A 16,474-nucleotide genomic window follows, 5' to 3' on the forward strand; every position below is an offset into this window, starting at 1 on the left:
ACCATCCTCTACCATGCCCGGCAACTGCTCGATGAATCACCAGAGCTGAAACAGTTGTCCCTTCTTGTTTGTAGCAATGGATTCTGATTTGGAGTACATATACGAGTAGTATGTTGAGTCCTCTGACGGCTCGTGGACGAGGAGTACTCCGATCAGACAGCGATGATGCAGGTAGTCCTTGAAGACGCGGAGCATGCGGAGGAGCATGTTCTCAATGTCAAGGGCTCGATCAAGGGTCATCGCGTGCTCAACCGCAACAGGGCGCGCGGGCATTTGACACTGATGGCCGACTACTTTGCCCCCGATGCACTCTTCGCTGACCATTTTCGCCGGTGTTTTCGGATGCGCAAGGGTCGTCTTCGGTCATTTGTACCATGGCGTCCGGTCCTACGATGACTACTTCATCCTGAAGAAGGACGCCGTGGGAACGATTGGCTTCTCTGGTTACCAGAAGTGCACGGCGGCACTCCGGATGCTTGCATATGGCACAGCCACTGATTCATGGGACGATTACCTACGGATGTCTGAGAGCACATGCGGAGATGCCATGGTCAGGTTTGCAACTGCCGTGGTCGAGGTGTTCGGACCTCAGTACCTGAGAGAACCAACTGTGGCAGACACCGAGAGGCTTCTGGCAACTCAAAAGCAAGAGGGTGGCCATGTTTGCTTGGATCTCTTGACTGCATGCATTGGAAATGGAAGAACTGCCCGAAGGCTTTACAAGGGCAATATCAGGGTCATCTTAAGAAGCCCATCATCATTCTTTAAGCAGTTGCATCACAGAATCTTTGGATTTGGCACGTTTTATTTGGCATGCCCAGGTCTCATAATGGTATCAATGTGCTGCAACGATCGTTGTTGTTTGTGAGGCTGACTAAAGAAAAAGCTCCTCCTTGCCACTATACTGTCAATGGACATGAGTACAACTTGGGCTACTATCTGATTGACGGTATCTATCATGCATGGGCTAGATTTGTCAGCACAATCTCAAACCCAATTGTCTAGAAAAAGACTCACTTTGCCCAAAGACAAGAAGCAGCTAGAAAGGATGTTGAGAGGGCATTTGGAGTTCTTCAGGTCCGTTTTGCAGTTGTTCGTGGACCTGCAAAACAATGGGATCCGAACCCTTGTGGGAGGTGATGACATGTTGTGTGATCATGCACAACATGATCATCGAGGATGAGGGTGACGATGTTGCCGCAGCTCTGGAATTTGAGAACATGGGTGATCCTATCCAACTTTCGGACCAGAATCCGATCACATTTGAGGAGTTTATTCAAATGCATCAACAAATTGGCATCGACCAACTCACGAGCAGCTCAAGGAGTATCTGATTGAGCATCAGTGGACGGTGAAAGGGGACAACAATGTTCAGTGTAAAATATTTGAATTTTTTAAATTTAAACTAGTGTTGAATGCGGCTATTTAAATTGATGTGCCATTTGCGTGCGGCTATTTGATCGTGCGGACTGGGGGAAAAACCGGAAGGTCGGATGTATGCGGCTAGCGTTGGATGGCTGCCTCCCGCATCCGTGTCCGCGCACTGGTCCCCCCTATCCGTGGACGGATGCAGGAGGATTTTTGCTGGTTGCTGCTGGAGATTCCCTTAGGAGGATAGTGGGACTTGACATTGGTGCTCACATTATTCCTTGATTTATTTCAGTCTTCCGGCGATGTTCATTCAGTGGGAGGAGACGTTTTTGTCGACTACGAGGCGCATGTGGTAACTCCGAAAAATCTTAAGATGCTATGCTGGCTCAGTCTCTTTGAGGTGTTCATAGGGGTTAGGTGTGCATGCGTGCGTTTATAGGGGTGAGTGTATGTGAGTGACTTCTATCGTGTTGTGTTAAAATAAAAAGATTTTGAATATTTAGACTAGAAAGAATCTTTTTGCTGACGTTGGTAATCCAGATTCAGTGTGCTCGCTCGATGGGAAGGGACGCGGGTTACATGTGTGAAAATTTAAAGTCAATCAAAAAGTAAAAAGAACAAAAATCGCTCGAACCGACTCGCCTTCTTCCTGTCTTGGCGCGAACGAAACGATCGAGGACGCGGAACCGCCATCGGCCAGGGCATCTATAAATACGGCCCGGGGCTGACGGCTCATTCGTCTTCCCCATCGCCTTTCTTCTCCCTGCTCCGTTCCGATCCGCCGTCCACTCTCGTCTCCGGGCAGACTCGAGGGATCGCCGGCAGGAGACGGTCGGGTTCGAGCTCGAGGCCGCGGCAGCTCGTTCGTGCCTACGTACGTGCCGGATGCTGTAACTGGTTTCTGTTCCGTACTACGTTACTGCTCTGTTTCTTGCTTCCTTGCATGATCGTAATGCACAGGAGCGGAATCATGGCTGGTCACCGCCGCAACTGATCGGACGGACGGAGAGAAGGACCGCCGGAGAAGAAGAAGAAGAAGAAGAAGAAGAAGAAGACTGGACCTGGGAGAAGGGATCAGGGCACGGCAGCAGATTCGCGGATTTGCAATCGGTCAAAACGAAATTCCACCGCTAATTAATAACCTAACCAAAAAAAGAATCTGTTTAACTCCCGGTGCATGAATGTATTATCCAGGGTTTGCTTTGCTCCAGGATGATTTACATCTTTCGATTAAATCAATTCCTGCTGCTAGTGCCAGATTGTGAGTTGTGGCTAGATTGTAGTCCATGCCACTGCTAACATACTGGTTCACAGCTTGGATGGAACGGGGTCATAATAATGACCAGGCTTGAAAACTTGCCTGCTTTGGTCTATGCAAATGCAGCTCCGTTTAATTACAACGCGTCTGTTTTTGCCTGCATCCATCAAAACAACAATCTTCACCAACATTCGCAGTGCACATGCAGGCCTCAACATCACACTCCCAAAATCAATCAATCAGAGTTCCATCCAATCCAACAGACTGGCAATACGATTTCAAGATGAGGAGCGGAGGCCATCTTCTTCTTCTTGCCGTGGCGTTAGTGATCCTATCGCTGTCGCTGTGCCCCGCAGCCACTGCATGGGGCATCTTCTCCTCCTCTAAACCCACCAGCCAGACCGTCGCCGCGCCGACGCTGCCAGACGACGGCGACGGCGGCGGCAGGACGGTGGCCGACTTCTCGATGGAAGGCGGCGGCGGCGGCCCGAGGGGCGTGGAGCTGCTGGATGGCGCGCGGCGCAGGATCGCCGGCCCGGCCTCCTGCTGGGGCGAGGCGTACCGCGGCCTCTTCGCCAGCTGCGCCCACATCATGTCCGACAAGGAGCGCCAGTCCAGGCTCGCGTGGCGCCTCAGCGCCTGCTACCAGCAGGACTCCGGCCGCCCGCCGCTGCCGCCCTGCGACGACCGCTCGCGCATGGTGCACTGCCGCAAGCGCCTCTCCGAGCACGAGGAGAAGGTCTTCCTCGAGTTCTTCCTCGAGACCAACACCCTCTGCCACCAGCTCCAGTACGCGATCAAACCCCATCCGCCATGATCGTCTTCGTCTTCCTCCTCCGATGAAGGATGAATTTTCTTGATTGATCTGCAGGGCGGAGGCGTTCAAGCAGAGCACGGAGCGGCTGGTGAACGACCTGACCCGGGCGGCGGCGGCGGCGAGCGAGAAGCTGACGGCGATCGAGGAGAGGTCGGACCAGATCATGCAGGAGTCGAGCAAGCTCCACGGCTCCATGTCGTCGATCGTGTCGCAGACGGAGCAACTGGCCGCCGCGTCCGACAATCTCAAATCCCGGATCGGCGACGTGCTGGCGCAGTCGGCGGCCATCGCGGAGCAGTCGAGGCAGATCGCGGCGGCGCAGGCGGGGCTGAGGGAAGGGCAGGAGGAGATGCGTGCCCGGGTCGACGCCGGCATGGCGCGGGTGGAGGAGGAGTACGCGCGGCTGGGCGAGGAGATGGCGAGGCTGAAGGAGGAGGCGGCGGGGATCGAGCGGGAGGTCAGGGCCGTGGGCGACGCCATGGCGGCGCGGATGGAGGGCCTGCAGCGCACCGCGGAGGAGATCGGGACCGCCGCCGGCAAGTCGCTCGAGAACCAGAGGGCGCTGCTGGAAGGTCAGGCGAACGCGACGCGGGCGCTCGGGGAGCTCCACGGGTTCCTGGCCCGGGCGCTCGAGGAGAGCAGGGAGGCGATGCAGAGGCTGGCGCGGTTCGGGCGGCAGCAGCAGGAGGAGCTGCTGTCCCGGCAGGAGCAGCTCCGGCGCGCCCACGACCACCTCATGCACAACTCGGAGTCGATCCTCCGGGCGCAGGAGGAGTTCAGCGCGAAGCAGGCCAGCATCTTCGCGGCGCTGGACAAGCTCTACGTGCTGCACAACGCCATCCTGGTGGAGTCCCGCTTCGTCAAGGCCTTCTTCTTCTACTGCTGCGTCGTCTTCCTCCTCTACCTCCTCACCAGCGCCAAGCAGACCTTCGCCATCAGAGGCCAGCTCTACTTCGGTAACGCATCTTCACACTCATCCGATCACCGTTTCCTTCACTCCATTGCTTTACTTGGCTTTGATCATCAAACCAGGTCTGTGCGTCACGCTCGTCGTGGAGGTCGCGCTCATCAGGCTGGGGGCCGCCGACGACGACCTCACCAAGCCGTTCTGGGTCGTGTCCAACGTGCTGCTGCTCCGGTCGGCCTTCCTCGCCGCCGCCGCCGCCCAGATCCTGCACGCCATCTTCGCCTTCAAGTACGGCATCCCGTCGAATCACGATCCTGAATCGCCAAAACGTCACAGTACGTTGGTCTCATCTGGTTTCCCATTTTTATGCTGCAGGGATTACGACGTGCTGAACCACGAGCTGCTCCAGACGCTGGTGGAGAAAGTCCGGGCAATCGAAGACAACGCCGCCGGTGAGCTTTCATCCGCCGTCCCTTGCCCGCCAACTGGTGTTTGAATTTTGAACCGTAATGCTGGTACCGAATCTGAACTACTAGTACTTATCATCCTCCTCTGGTCCAGGAGACAAGATGTGTCCATGGGGCACAGGCAGTGATGATGAAAGTAGCCTCAGCGACTACTCGTGGGTCTTCGACGAGCTGCAGGACGACGTCGACAGCGAAATCGACCCAGACTTCGTTCTCCGGGAAGATGACATCTGCAGGAAGGACCAAGGTTTCCGGGAAGAAATCGGCGAAAACTCGCTCTCGGCATCGCTCGCCATGAGGAGATACAACCTTCGGGCACGCATTATGCCACGGTGACGGGCACGGAAGTGGAACATATATATGCAGAAATATTGCCAGAAGTTGGAATTGTTTAAATGTCAGCATTTTGCTGAAGAACTGAAGGGCAATGCAACAAAAAAAATTATAAACTAATGTCCAAATTGTCTGAATCTACAATTTGTGAAGTCATAAAGGGAAAACATAAAGCTGGACCAAACATCAGATTTAAGAAACATCCAATCTAACATGAAACATAACTTAAGAAATATCCAATCTAACATGAAATATAACTGCAGTAAGAGTTAACAGTAGGTCGCAGTTGCATGCCAAGTAGACCTAAAAAGTTCCATTACTCACTCAAACGAATCTAACATGACATATAGCTGCTTATAAGAAATGAAAAAGGACAACCTAATGTACAGAATTCGACTAACTGAGCTCCCTCTCCCATCTATACACTGCGGTTTGAAAAGAATCCGTACATGGAATGAATTCATGGGTCTTGAAAAAATTCATCGCTGCTTCGTATAATCAGATCTCCCCAGCTTCCAGGAACTGTTGCCGAGTAATTTGTCCGTATTGAAGAATTTCTTATGCACCAAATATCACATAATGTATCACCGAGCACGGGCAGTTGATGGTTGTTTCGAAGAGCGTCCCGACTTGTGTTTCCGTTTCTGGTTGCCCCCAGGAGGGTCGACCAGGGGTCCAGACCACGTAGGCACGGCGGTCTTGTCGTAAGGAAATACGGTACTGAACGAAGACGGGTCGGGGGGCTCAAATGTAGGTTCCATGTGATTCGAACAACCCAACGGATAGCCGAGTGCGCCATCTTGATGTGGTGGAGGGAACTTTTCGCTCTTGCTCTTCGCATTTGCATGCGTTATTAGCCTTCTTTTCTGTAAAGGGTAAAGTTGAGTCCAGATTAGCGTTTGCAACAGCTGACATGGCAAGCGGGAAAAAAGGCTCATGCAGAAATGAGAAACTGTAACTGGTAGGGAACCAAGATAACTTGACATACGTCGATATTTGCTTGAAGTTCGGCATTTGCCTCTGGTGCTGGAACAGCCCTTGGTCGATCCCGCGTCCTTGTCTTCCTAGCTCCATCACCATTAGGTCTACTACCAGCAGCTCTTAAACTGTTTTTCATCCAATGAATAGGCCAATAAGCAATTTATACAGTGCAAAAGCTCAAGCTTATATAAACAAGGTTAAGAGGTGGAGAAATAGAAGATATTTACAAGTATTTTCGGAAAGAAGCATTAAATATACACCAGAAAGGTGAGACAAATTGTTGCATGACAGCATGACTCATGATGATGTCTAAGCAATTATTCCCAACAAGCTCCCAGGAATACAGGAATCTTGGCAGTTGGCACGATAGTCGAGACTTACTTTTTAGTACTACAAATAAGTATACGGCTAGCACCCACTGACGTTACCTTTTGAATCAAAGAAATGTTATTTTTCTTCCTTATATCCTGCTGTGCTGTACAGTGTTGTCAAGTTATGCTTTCCTGTTATCAAGTTCATCGAAGCATGCATTCTGCAGAAGTAGGCTCCTACGGCAAACTAGATTTTAGTATACTCCTGTAACTGTATTCCTAACTCTACTCTATAACTTCCAGCAATTTCTTCAGCACTTTTCTCTCTACTATCTCATATAAATTGGAGTTTCTCTACTATCTTATAATTGGAGTTGGTGGTGGTGGTGGCGACGAGTTCACCTCCCAACTCCATCCCAATCCCCCTCATCCATCCAGGGCCTACCAGATCCCTTCTGTCCAACAAGCCACCCTGTCACTCATGTTTTGCATAGTAAAGTATTTTATAAGTACATGACATTACATTATTCTTTTCCGCAGCATGAACCAGCCAGTCAATCCACCAGAGGATTTTCTCCCTGCAGCGACTCCTCCCCAATCCCCATGCTTCGACTGCTGTTCCTCCATGCCACTGCAAATCTTGTCATGGTGCTCCCATGGTCACTGTGGTTACGCAAGTGCAGTGTTGCCTGCTTGATCGAATTATTTTTTCTCCACATTGTTGCGAGTGCAATTATTTTTGTGGTTCCATAGCAACACACGGGCGTTATGCTAGTTTGTTTCAACGGCCCATCTATGCCATATGACTTTGACTGTGCATGCTTTCTAAAACCACTGCATGTTTACATTTCTAGGTTGTGAAGAGCTTAAATGACATTTTAGAGCATCCACAAAGATAAGGCAAACGCAAATGCAGAAAATCAACACAACTTTCTAAGGGAAGGAAGGAGTGTTAGGATGACAAACCGTCTAGCTTCTTCATCTCTTCGTTTTGCATCCATCTCTTTGCTTGGTGGGTATTGGGGCAGACTTGATGGATCGCAAGCAAGAGGTTCCGTTTTAAAGAACTGTGTTGGTAGTACAAAAAGGTGTCAGTTGTAAGTACGGTGCAATAACAAGGAGCAGCAATGTAGATACTTCATAAAAAAATTAATTAAATAACTAGCCCTCTACCAAAGTGTTTGCAAAAAACTGACATTATATCAAAATTAGAATTCGGGTTCAGTCTTACAAATACCATGTTAAATATCAAATCACATGATAAACTCTAGACAAATTTCGAGCATAATTTCATGGACCTATATGAACCTAAAAGTTGAAACTCTGTACAGAGGAAGAACAAGATACTGTGATCTCAATGTGATTCCAATGAATTGGATTTAACTCTAACATCAAGAGGGCATATAACTAATCAAATATCAATATTACAAGTTTAAACGAGCAAAGAAGACGCAATAATCTAATTTATTGACGTAACACATATAAGTTCCATCTATTGCATAACTAATTTATTTGTCATCCTTATGCCAATTTATCCAACGATTTGAGAATCACATTCTTGTTATCAATTTACATCAAATAGGAAAAGAATGGTAAATACTCAGAAAACTTACATCACTATTTAATGCAGCAGTAGCTGTTAAACGATCAGCAGGATCAATTGATAGGAGTGTTTCAATCAGCCGAAGTGCTGATTGCGGGAAATCTTTGAATGTCTCTGCTATTCGCCTTTTGTACGGCTGTTGGGGCTTAAATATGGTTGCATGAGGCAGCTTTGATTTTTTCCAATATTCTTCAGCAGGGGATCCGCATAGCTTAAATATTTTATGCAACTGTTCTACCTGAAAAAGAAGACATGATTAAAAAAACATTGTAAATATACAATTAAAATAATGTGAGACTAAAGTATTACTATATCACTTCAAAATGTACTCCCTCCGTCCCAAAATAAGTGTCTCAATTTTAGTACAATTTTGTACTTTAGTACTGAAGTTGAGACACTTATTTTGGGACAGAGGGAGTAACACAAATAGAATTGAAGTATTCATGACAGGTATGAACTGCAAACATGCAATAAAGTATTAGGCACTGATTCGGTTTGCTTCGGCATTTCCGTTAAACTTTCTGAGACAAATTCACATGTATGATTTTCAAGTATCCAGTCTAAATATTCGCAAAGATACTGGTAGCCAAAATTTCGACTCCATTCTTGTCCAAAATGACAGCTTTTATAGGACCAAAGGGCATAGTATATGATATAAAAGAGTAAAGGTTATAACAAAATACTAAGAGCTAGAATGATCTTTATCATCTACTCCACTGGTTTTTATAGCAGTGATAACATAAAGATTGTCCTTCCACCATGTTTTATGTTGCCAAAATGGTACATTTCGAGGAAAACTGTTATGCCCGATGACCAATAAAGAACAGGGGCGTACCCAGGTTCAGCTACCCGGGTGCCCAGGACAACAGGTGCAAGATTGTTTTCTTGGTACTTTTTGAGTATAGTATAGTGTGTGACACCACATTTCTGGATGGGAAATATGTGTAGTTTTGCACTGAGACACCGGGTCAATTTCTCTCTGGGTCCGCCTCTGATAAAGAACAACAAAATATGTGTGGTTTTACACTGAGACACCGGGTCAATTTCTCTCTGGGTCGGCCCCTGATAAAGAACAACATTTGGAAGTAATGCTTATTCTATCTGAACATGCTCTAAATTGTATATCATTTTCATCAGCAAGGCCGTCTTGCACGAGACCTGCTTTAAAATGTTAACGTGATTTGCATGGAATGGTTCACAAGCTATGAACAGTACTTCAGCAAAATCACACTTGAACAGAATCAACTTTAGTAACATTTGCGGAAAAAGAGCAAGTGTTCCATAGCTAACCTCGGTCCGTCCCGGCATAATAGGCTTCCCAGCCAGCAACTCGGCAAGGATACATCCGGCACTCCACAAGTCGACACCTACTCCATAATCCGTAGCACCCAACAGTAACTCTGGTGGCCGGTACCAGAGTGTCACGACGCGACTGGTCATCGGTTGCTTATGGTTCGGGTCGAAGAACGACGCCAGACCGAAGTCTCCAATCTTCAGCACACCGTCGTCATCCAAGAGCAGATTCGACCCCTTGATGTCACGGTGCAGCACTCCCTGGTTGTGGCAGTGCTCCAACCCTGACAGCAGCTGATGCACATAGCACTTGACCTGCAGGGCATAAACACCTCGATCAGACTCGACCAGCTACACCACAACACACTCGAAGTAATATAATTTGTCACTATGTGGCTGTGGCAGCTAAATGGGATCTTGACCTGTGGCAGAGTGAACTTGATGTCGGGGCTGGCGGCGAGGCCGGCGAGGTCGTGGACCATGTAGTCGAAGACGAGGTAGAGGCTGCAGGACATGCGGGAGGTGACGAGGCCGTAGAGCTTCATGACGTTGGGGTGGTCGAGGCGGCGGAGGATGAGGATCTCCCGGGCCATGAACCGCACGCTCTCGGGCTCCAGGTTGTCGAAGCGCACCTTCTTGAGCGCCACGATCTTGCCGCTCAGCGAGTCCCGCGCCTTGTACACGTTGCTGTACGTGCCTTGCCCGATCTGAAACACCAAATAACTCGCTCGTCAGACCCAAAACGAAAAAAAAAACACGAAATTCCTCCGGCGGGCGCTGCTGCCGCGGCACGGATCATGGGGGAGTGGGGTGGGGACGGGAAAAGCACCTTGTCGATCTTCTCGAAGGTGTCGGCGCGGCGCGGGGTCCAGCCGTTGATGGCCTCGCCGGCGACGGCGGAGAGCCAGGCGGGCCAGCCGGCGGCGACCTGCTCCCCGCGCGCCTTGTTGGCGAAGCTGCCGCCGAGGCGCAGCTCCGGCCCGTGCCGCGACGACCGCGACCGCCGCTCCCGCTTCACCGGCGCCGCGACGGCGACGGCGGCTTTCTCGCCGGCCTGCCGCCCCTCCCCCGCCGCCTCCGCCGCAGCAGCGGCGGCATCAGGGGCGGCCCCCTCCTGCTTCGGCTGGGGGTTCCGGCGGCGGGCGGCGTCGGGGCTGGGGGTGGAGGCGGGGGAGGGGCGGCCGTGCACGCAGCCCATGGGGACGGACTGACGGACGGACGGGTCCTCACCGGCGACGGCGCATGCGGGCGGGCGGGCGGTGTCGCCGGGAGGCCGCGCGCGATCCGGGGGGAGGGGGCGCCGGGGTCGAGGGGGGTGGGGGGTGGTGGTGGGGGTGGGGAGTAGTAAAGTCGGGGGCGCCTGGCTGCCTGCGTGCCTGCGAGTGAGGGGAACGGGGACGGAACGGAACGGAGCTGGTGGCGGTGGGGATGGAGGAGTGGAACCCAACCGGCTCTGGTTTTGGTTCTGGTTTTGACTCGGACGGGTGTGCTCCTGCTCCTGCACCTGTGTCTCTCTGGATGGATGTTTCCTTGCGCCCGTGTCACGTTCCTGTCCTACAACAGAACCGCCACAGCGGAGTGGAGTATGAGGAAGAGGAAAATGCATCATGATAAAAATAAGTTGATAAACAAAATGTAGCGGTATTTGATTATTGGTTTGCGTTTTTTTCTCTCTTCTCTTCGATTTTGTTTTTTACCGCCTTGGATCCACATGGCGTTTTCGTGATGTTGACGTATCCTCCAAAAGGGTATGTCGACCCGTAATCGATGTGCGGACGGTTATATTTGTTTAAAGAGCGGGTATATGTTATGCAAGTATGCTCATGATATGTCTTGTTGTTTCTTTCGTTTATAGTTTGTTGAACTTAGAATCTTTTGCCTAATACGAATTTCAAAAGGGCTTGCGTGATGGATCGCGCGCGGTGATATTTTTAAGGCGACGGTAAAATGATATTCATAGTACGCGAGGTGTATGTACATCTGCGGTCTACTGTACGCGAGGTGTATGTACATCTGCGGTCATAGACGTCAACGTACAAGATAAATGCACACGTCCCCTTTGACTGTGAGAGGGTTCTTATCGAAAGCGATGGCAAGTGCAGACGTGGTCGTTATAGGGTTGTGTGCATGGAACCGCAATATTTTTTATGAGTAAACTGTATGACGGTGGTACGATAGAGATGATGGCACGTTGTAAATTTATGTTTTGGGAGAAGACATCTTCTCTTTGAAAGGTCAGGAATTTTTTTCTCATGTAAAATTCCCTCCAGACCCACTTAATGAAATCATAGCCATGTTAAATATATTCATGGGATGATTACTTGCTCCTTTTTTGGATTTTTGCTTCTCCTTTTAAGGTGCATGTGGCAGCACAATTAGGGCGGTATCGCCGGAACAGAGGGAGGGCGATTCCAAGGCGGCGGGGGTGAGGGGAGGGGGATGTGATAGGGGTAGATGTATGTTGTGTCTGGCAACCTACGAGTCAGGGGAAGGGGGACGGAGCAAATATGGTGGGGTGGAGGAGTGGAACCCAACTAATTTTGACTTCGACGCAACGAGTCTGCTCCTGCATCGTGGATGTTATTTGTGCACGTGTCACATTCCTGTCTTACAGAACCACCACAGCTCATGTAGGATGGTTAAGGAAGATGACAATTGTAATAAGAATGAAATTAAATATGGTAATATTGATTATTATTTTGTGTTTTCTCCTGTACAGTTATTTCATGTCGTACTACATCGGATCCAAAGTATAAGTTTTCGGTGACAATGATATACTCTTCGGAAAGGTATGTTGGCAAGTAATTCGCTGAGTAGGCGTATTGTTTCGCATGAATTTAATAGTTTGGATGCGATTAATTCGATTACGGATGGTCAAACTTGGGAACGTCTGCACAATATATAACTGCGAAGGACTTTTTTGAGTGAAAGCCGGTAAAGAAGGCTCTGACTGTGAGAAATTGCGAAGGTCTTAGTTTCCGGATCAAATGGTATATATAAGATAAAAAAACATAGAAAAAATGGTTCGATGTGTATGTGCATGCTAGGCGTCAACATACACAATAAATGCACCCGTACTCTTGACTGTGAGAGGGTTCTCATCGAAAGCGATTGCACGTTGAGACTTGGTCGTTATAGGGTTGTGTGCATGGACCAGAGATGACAGCACAAATATTTTACGGATGACTCCGTGACGGGTAGAGAGAACGACACATTTGTAAATTTATGTTTGCGGTGGAGACAATTTTCCATGGAAAGGTCAAGAAATTTTCTTGTGTAAATTTTTTCATCAAATCCGCTTAATTAAATCAGATCCCTGCGCGAATTCTTGAATGGAAACCAACCGTCCTTGTTAGACCATATACAGTTTTCTATTGTGCATTCCCCTCAAAAAAAAGTTTTCTATTGTGCATGATTGCTTGCCCCTTTTTGGATTTTTGCTTCCCCTTTTGAGGATCTTGTGAAATTCTTTTCCTCTTTTCTAGGGAGACTTGTCCAGCCAATAATAAGCCAAAGACTGAATAATAATGAAATAAAAAGAGAGAGCATAAAGGCCTATTGCTTGCAATTTATATTAGGTTGCGGAGATCCCGCTAGGGCAGGAGGCAATAAGGCATTAGGATTAGGGTGATGCATTCGGGGCTTTTAGGTGTAGCCGAAAGCCAAAAATGCTTTAAGCCTTTAACAGCCTTATACTACATAATAAACAAGTAAAAACATCCACTTCTGCTTAGCAGGAGCTTGACTGCACACGTCGTTCTCGCCCGGCATTTCATACGCTTTTCTGCACATTGTCAACATGAACAACGGGAAATGGACAAGAACCACGTATGTACTATCCTAATCCAACTTGGCACGTAACGGAGTACCATATACTGTTTTCTTTCCAATAGAAAACTGGAAAGTAGCAGTAGATGCCGAATTGACCTGACAGCAAAATCCGTGGCAGTGGCTTGGATTGTGCTTTCTCTATTCCACAATGTAGTGTAGTGCGCCCAGACTTTTCAAGATTCAACTTTAATAATAAGACTAATAATACATAAATCATTTTACTTAAATATTATACCTTTGAAAACTTCTTTTAAATATGAATTCAAAGGTATCGGCCATGCTCCCGCCGCAGTCGCCCATGATGTTTAAACTTTTGGTCAAAGTTAAATCTTGAAATGTGTGAGCGCATTACATTATCTTTTTTTTTTGAATTTTAATCGGGGGGAGTTTTCCCCACCTGAATTTATATAGATATGTGGACCCAGAGTCCAGATGATACAACATTCACAAGTACAAGTCGAGGGGGGGAGAGGGGTTGGGGGAGCGAAGCCCAGAGACAAGGGCTCGGCCGGGGCCGGCAAAGCAAGCAAGCCAAACATCCACTGCGTGCTTCACGGAGCGAGGTAGCCGCACACGCCAGAGCACCGCGTCCTCTCTGCAAAGTCTGAGGAGCCTGGGGAGCGACGAAGGCATCCCCTGGAAGACCACCGCATTGTGGTGCTTCCAGAGTTGCCAGCAGCAGAGCAACAGAAAGGTGGGCCCCGGCCCCGCGGGCACCCAGGGCGGAGGGGTGAGTAGGTGAAGCACGCGAACGGAGGTGGTCTCAAGGGAGCTCTTCCCTACCACACTCCAGAATCGGCGGGCGAACGCGCACCCGAAGATGAGATGATCGGCCGTCTCCAGGGGCGAGGAACAGAGGGGACATCCAGCGCCAGCAGTTTCGACGATGTGCTTGCGGAGGAGGACATCCCGCGTATGGACCCGAGCCTGAACCAGAAGCCAGGCGAAGAAACAGGCCCGGCTCGGGGCAAAGTTTCACCAGACAAAAGCCTCGAACGGCACTCGCAGCCCAGCAAAGTGGCGTAGCTGGTACACGCCGGTCGACGAGAGGAGCATGCTCTTCGCGCAGCCAGGACGAAGGGACCGCTCGTCGGGCGACTCCGAGAGGACCACGCCCTCAAGGATCCGAAGAAGCACGGCACGATCGCGAACCCCGGCATGGTTCAAGTGGGGGACAAGCACCTCGTCGATGCCGCGACGGAAGACCTAGGCCACAGAGGCCTCCGGCATGGTGGTGTGGGAGAAGAGCGAAGGCAGCCGCCAAACGATGGCGCCTCCTGGGAGCCAAGCGTCCAACCAAAAGGCGGTGGTGCGCCCGTCCCCCACCCGGACGGCAGAGATCGCCCTGTATACCGGCATGTGCTCAGCTAGGGAGGCCCAGTGTGGCCCAGGGAGGGTTGACGCAGCCATCGGGGTGAGGAGGGAGCGCCCGAGCTCCGACCAGACCCAAGCGGCCCAGGGGGAGTTCTGCTACGAGTGGAGGCGATGCACCAGTTTCAGCAAAAGAGAGCGGTTCTGGACCGGGGGAACTCGCACCCCAAGACCTCCCTCACATTTCGGTCGGACCACCTTTTCCCAAGCGACAAGGCACTGGGCACCCGAGGCAGTTTCCGCCGCCGCCCAAAGGAAGGAGCGTCGTAGCGCGTCCAGGGCGTGCAACACCAACAGCGGCAGCTCCATAGCCGCCATGGTGTAAGTGGGCAGCGCGTCCAAAGCGTGCGCACTACATTATGGAATGGAGAAAGTAGTACTATTAGCCATTTGTAGGACGGGCTCGGAGTGAACAACGACGGCGACACGCAACAGAATGCTCTCTCTCTCTCTCAAATTACATTACTACTACCTCCGTCCTGGCTTATTGGTTCTCTTTGTATTTTGTGAAAATTTGACCATAGATTTAACCGACAATCATGCATGTCATAAAAAATTATATCCTTGGATTTTCATTTGAACATAGTTTACAATGATATTATTTATTGTGACATGCATTGAAATTTTATTAATTAAATTCATAGTCAAAATTTGGCACAAAATACCAAGGAGACCAAGTAGTACTATTGTTCATCTCTGAAACTTTCCGTGTGTGGATCCCAAAGAAGTGAAGTCTTCCAGAAATGAAGGAAGGAAGAGTTGCCTTGGAAGGGAGGAAGATGTATGCACTGGACACCAATGGTAGTACTACTAGCTTCCTTGAGTTGAGTTGGGGCTTGGAGTTGGAGTACGGAGCCAACCCTTAGAGCATCTCCAGCAGACTCTTTAAAATCGTGAAAACCATAAAATCCCGATGATTATATGGATTTGGCCCCCTTTTTGGGCCAGAACATAGCCCGTATAGTCACCCGACTCATAAAAGATTTTACGGTAGCCCGCAAACCGCCCCCTCCCCCTCACGCGGTATATCTACGAGTTTGCAGCGACTATACGAGGCGAAACTCTATCCCCCCGCCACCTCGATTCCCTAATCCCCTCTCCCATTTCTCACCGCCGATGAGCAAAATCCGCCGCCGCTCCCCACCATGTGGCGCGGGATGTGGAGCTAGGGCCGCCGCTCCGGCGGTAGCGGTGTGTCAGAGCGAATGGCGCGAGAGAGCGAGCCACGAAGAAGTACAAGAACCTCGGCCTAGAGCCGCCGCCGTCGCTCCTCCGCCGCGAGACGAAGGAGTATGACCGCAGGCAGGTGTGTCTGTCCTCCGGCGCGGGCAGCTCCGCCGGGGGGTCGAGCTCCCGTATGCCGATGAAAAGGGAGTCAGAGGAGCTCCCGCCGCTCCGCGCGGTGAAGAGGAAGCCGAAGGAGCCGGTGCGGCCGGGCAGTGGTGTCATCGGACCGGAGGATTTCCACCCCCGGGCCGAGGCAGACATCTTCGAGCGGGCCATTGTCGCGCACAGTGCGCGGGAGGAGGAGGAGATGGAGCAGCGCCGTTGAACTGTAGGCGAGCTCGACGACGTCCTCCTCGAGCAGGGGCTCACCAAGGCACAGAACTTCGACGCCAACCTCGAGGGATGGCGCCGCAAAGCCAAGGTGGAGGACGACATCTACGTCGACCTCGTCTCCTCCGACGACGACGAATGAACTCCTCCACCGCTGCAGCGTCGCCGCCGCACCCGAATGGCTCCGGTGAGCCAAATTTTGACAGTAGGGTCTACGGTGGCAGCCGCTCCTCCGATCTACTTTGTATAAAAATGCTATGTATGATATATGTATGATGACCAAGTACTATGAACACTGGTAGTTCTACTGAAGTAGTTCGATTTCTCCCACGAAGTTCAGATTTTAAAATTTACAGGTTCATTTGACGTTTATG

The 16,474-nt window shown here is 50.3% G+C and overlaps 3 protein-coding genes across 3 annotated transcripts; 2 read left to right on the top strand and 1 right to left on the bottom strand.

The window, feature by feature from the left end:
• The first annotated feature begins 304 nt into the window (after positions 1-304).
• Positions 305-868, top strand: LOC141040756 (uncharacterized). Its single transcript, XM_073506872.1, has one exon. The coding sequence runs from the start codon at positions 305-307 to the stop codon at positions 866-868; it is 564 nt and encodes a 187-aa protein (XP_073362973.1).
• A 1,849-nt stretch (positions 869-2,717) lies between these two features.
• On the top strand, positions 2,718-5,273 carry LOC109778225 (protein GAMETE EXPRESSED 1-like). The gene is made up of 5 exons (XM_040401646.2): positions 2,718-3,418; positions 3,501-4,402; positions 4,479-4,641; positions 4,729-4,805; positions 4,915-5,273. The coding sequence occupies exons 1-5, from the start codon at positions 2,832-2,834 to the stop codon at positions 5,154-5,156; spliced, it is 1,971 nt and encodes a 656-aa protein (XP_040257580.1). The 5' UTR covers positions 2,718-2,831; the 3' UTR covers positions 5,157-5,273.
• Positions 5,274-5,344: 71 nt separating this feature from the next.
• On the bottom strand, positions 5,345-10,818 carry LOC109778255 (probable serine/threonine-protein kinase At1g54610). The gene is made up of 7 exons (XM_020336799.4): positions 10,171-10,818; positions 9,764-10,048; positions 9,339-9,656; positions 8,059-8,286; positions 7,412-7,512; positions 6,142-6,259; positions 5,345-6,019 (listed from the first exon to the last, which is right to left on the bottom strand). The coding sequence occupies exons 1-7, from the start codon at positions 10,537-10,539 to the stop codon at positions 5,738-5,740; spliced, it is 1,701 nt and encodes a 566-aa protein (XP_020192388.3). The 5' UTR covers positions 10,540-10,818; the 3' UTR covers positions 5,345-5,737.
• Positions 10,819-16,474: the final 5,656 nt, after the last annotated feature.

Source organism: Aegilops tauschii, chromosome 2 (genome assembly GCF_002575655.3).
Source record: "Aegilops tauschii subsp. strangulata cultivar AL8/78 chromosome 2, Aet v6.0, whole genome shotgun sequence".
Lineage (NCBI taxonomy): Eukaryota > Viridiplantae > Streptophyta > Magnoliopsida > Poales > Poaceae > Aegilops > Aegilops tauschii.

What these genes read in the sequence shown, in the direction of transcription:
- LOC109778255 (XM_020336799.4), bottom strand. Translation starts at nt 10,539, where the DNA reads ATGGGCTGCGTGCACGGCCGCCCCTCCCCCGCCTCCACCCCCAGCCCC. An exon ending in TCAAGTTCACTCTGCCACAG is followed by an intron (nt 9,657 to 9,763) that starts GTCAAGATCCCA and finishes TATGCCCTGCAG; the next exon opens with GTCAAGTGCTATGTGCATCA. An exon ending in TTATGCCGGGACGGACCGAG is followed by an intron (nt 8,287 to 9,338) that starts GTTAGCTATGGA and finishes CTTCTTTTTCAG; the next exon opens with GTAGAACAGTTGCATAAAAT.
- LOC109778225 (XM_040401646.2), top strand. Translation starts at nt 2,832, where the DNA reads ATGCAGGCCTCAACATCACACTCCCAAAATCAATCAATCAGAGTTCCA. An exon ending in CAGAGGCCAGCTCTACTTCG is followed by an intron (nt 4,403 to 4,478) that starts GTAACGCATCTT and finishes TCATCAAACCAG; the next exon opens with GTCTGTGCGTCACGCTCGTC. An exon ending in CACGCCATCTTCGCCTTCAA is followed by an intron (nt 4,642 to 4,728) that starts GTACGGCATCCC and finishes TTTATGCTGCAG; the next exon opens with GGATTACGACGTGCTGAACC.
- LOC141040756 (XM_073506872.1), top strand. Translation starts at nt 305, where the DNA reads ATGCACTCTTCGCTGACCATTTTCGCCGGTGTTTTCGGATGCGCAAGG.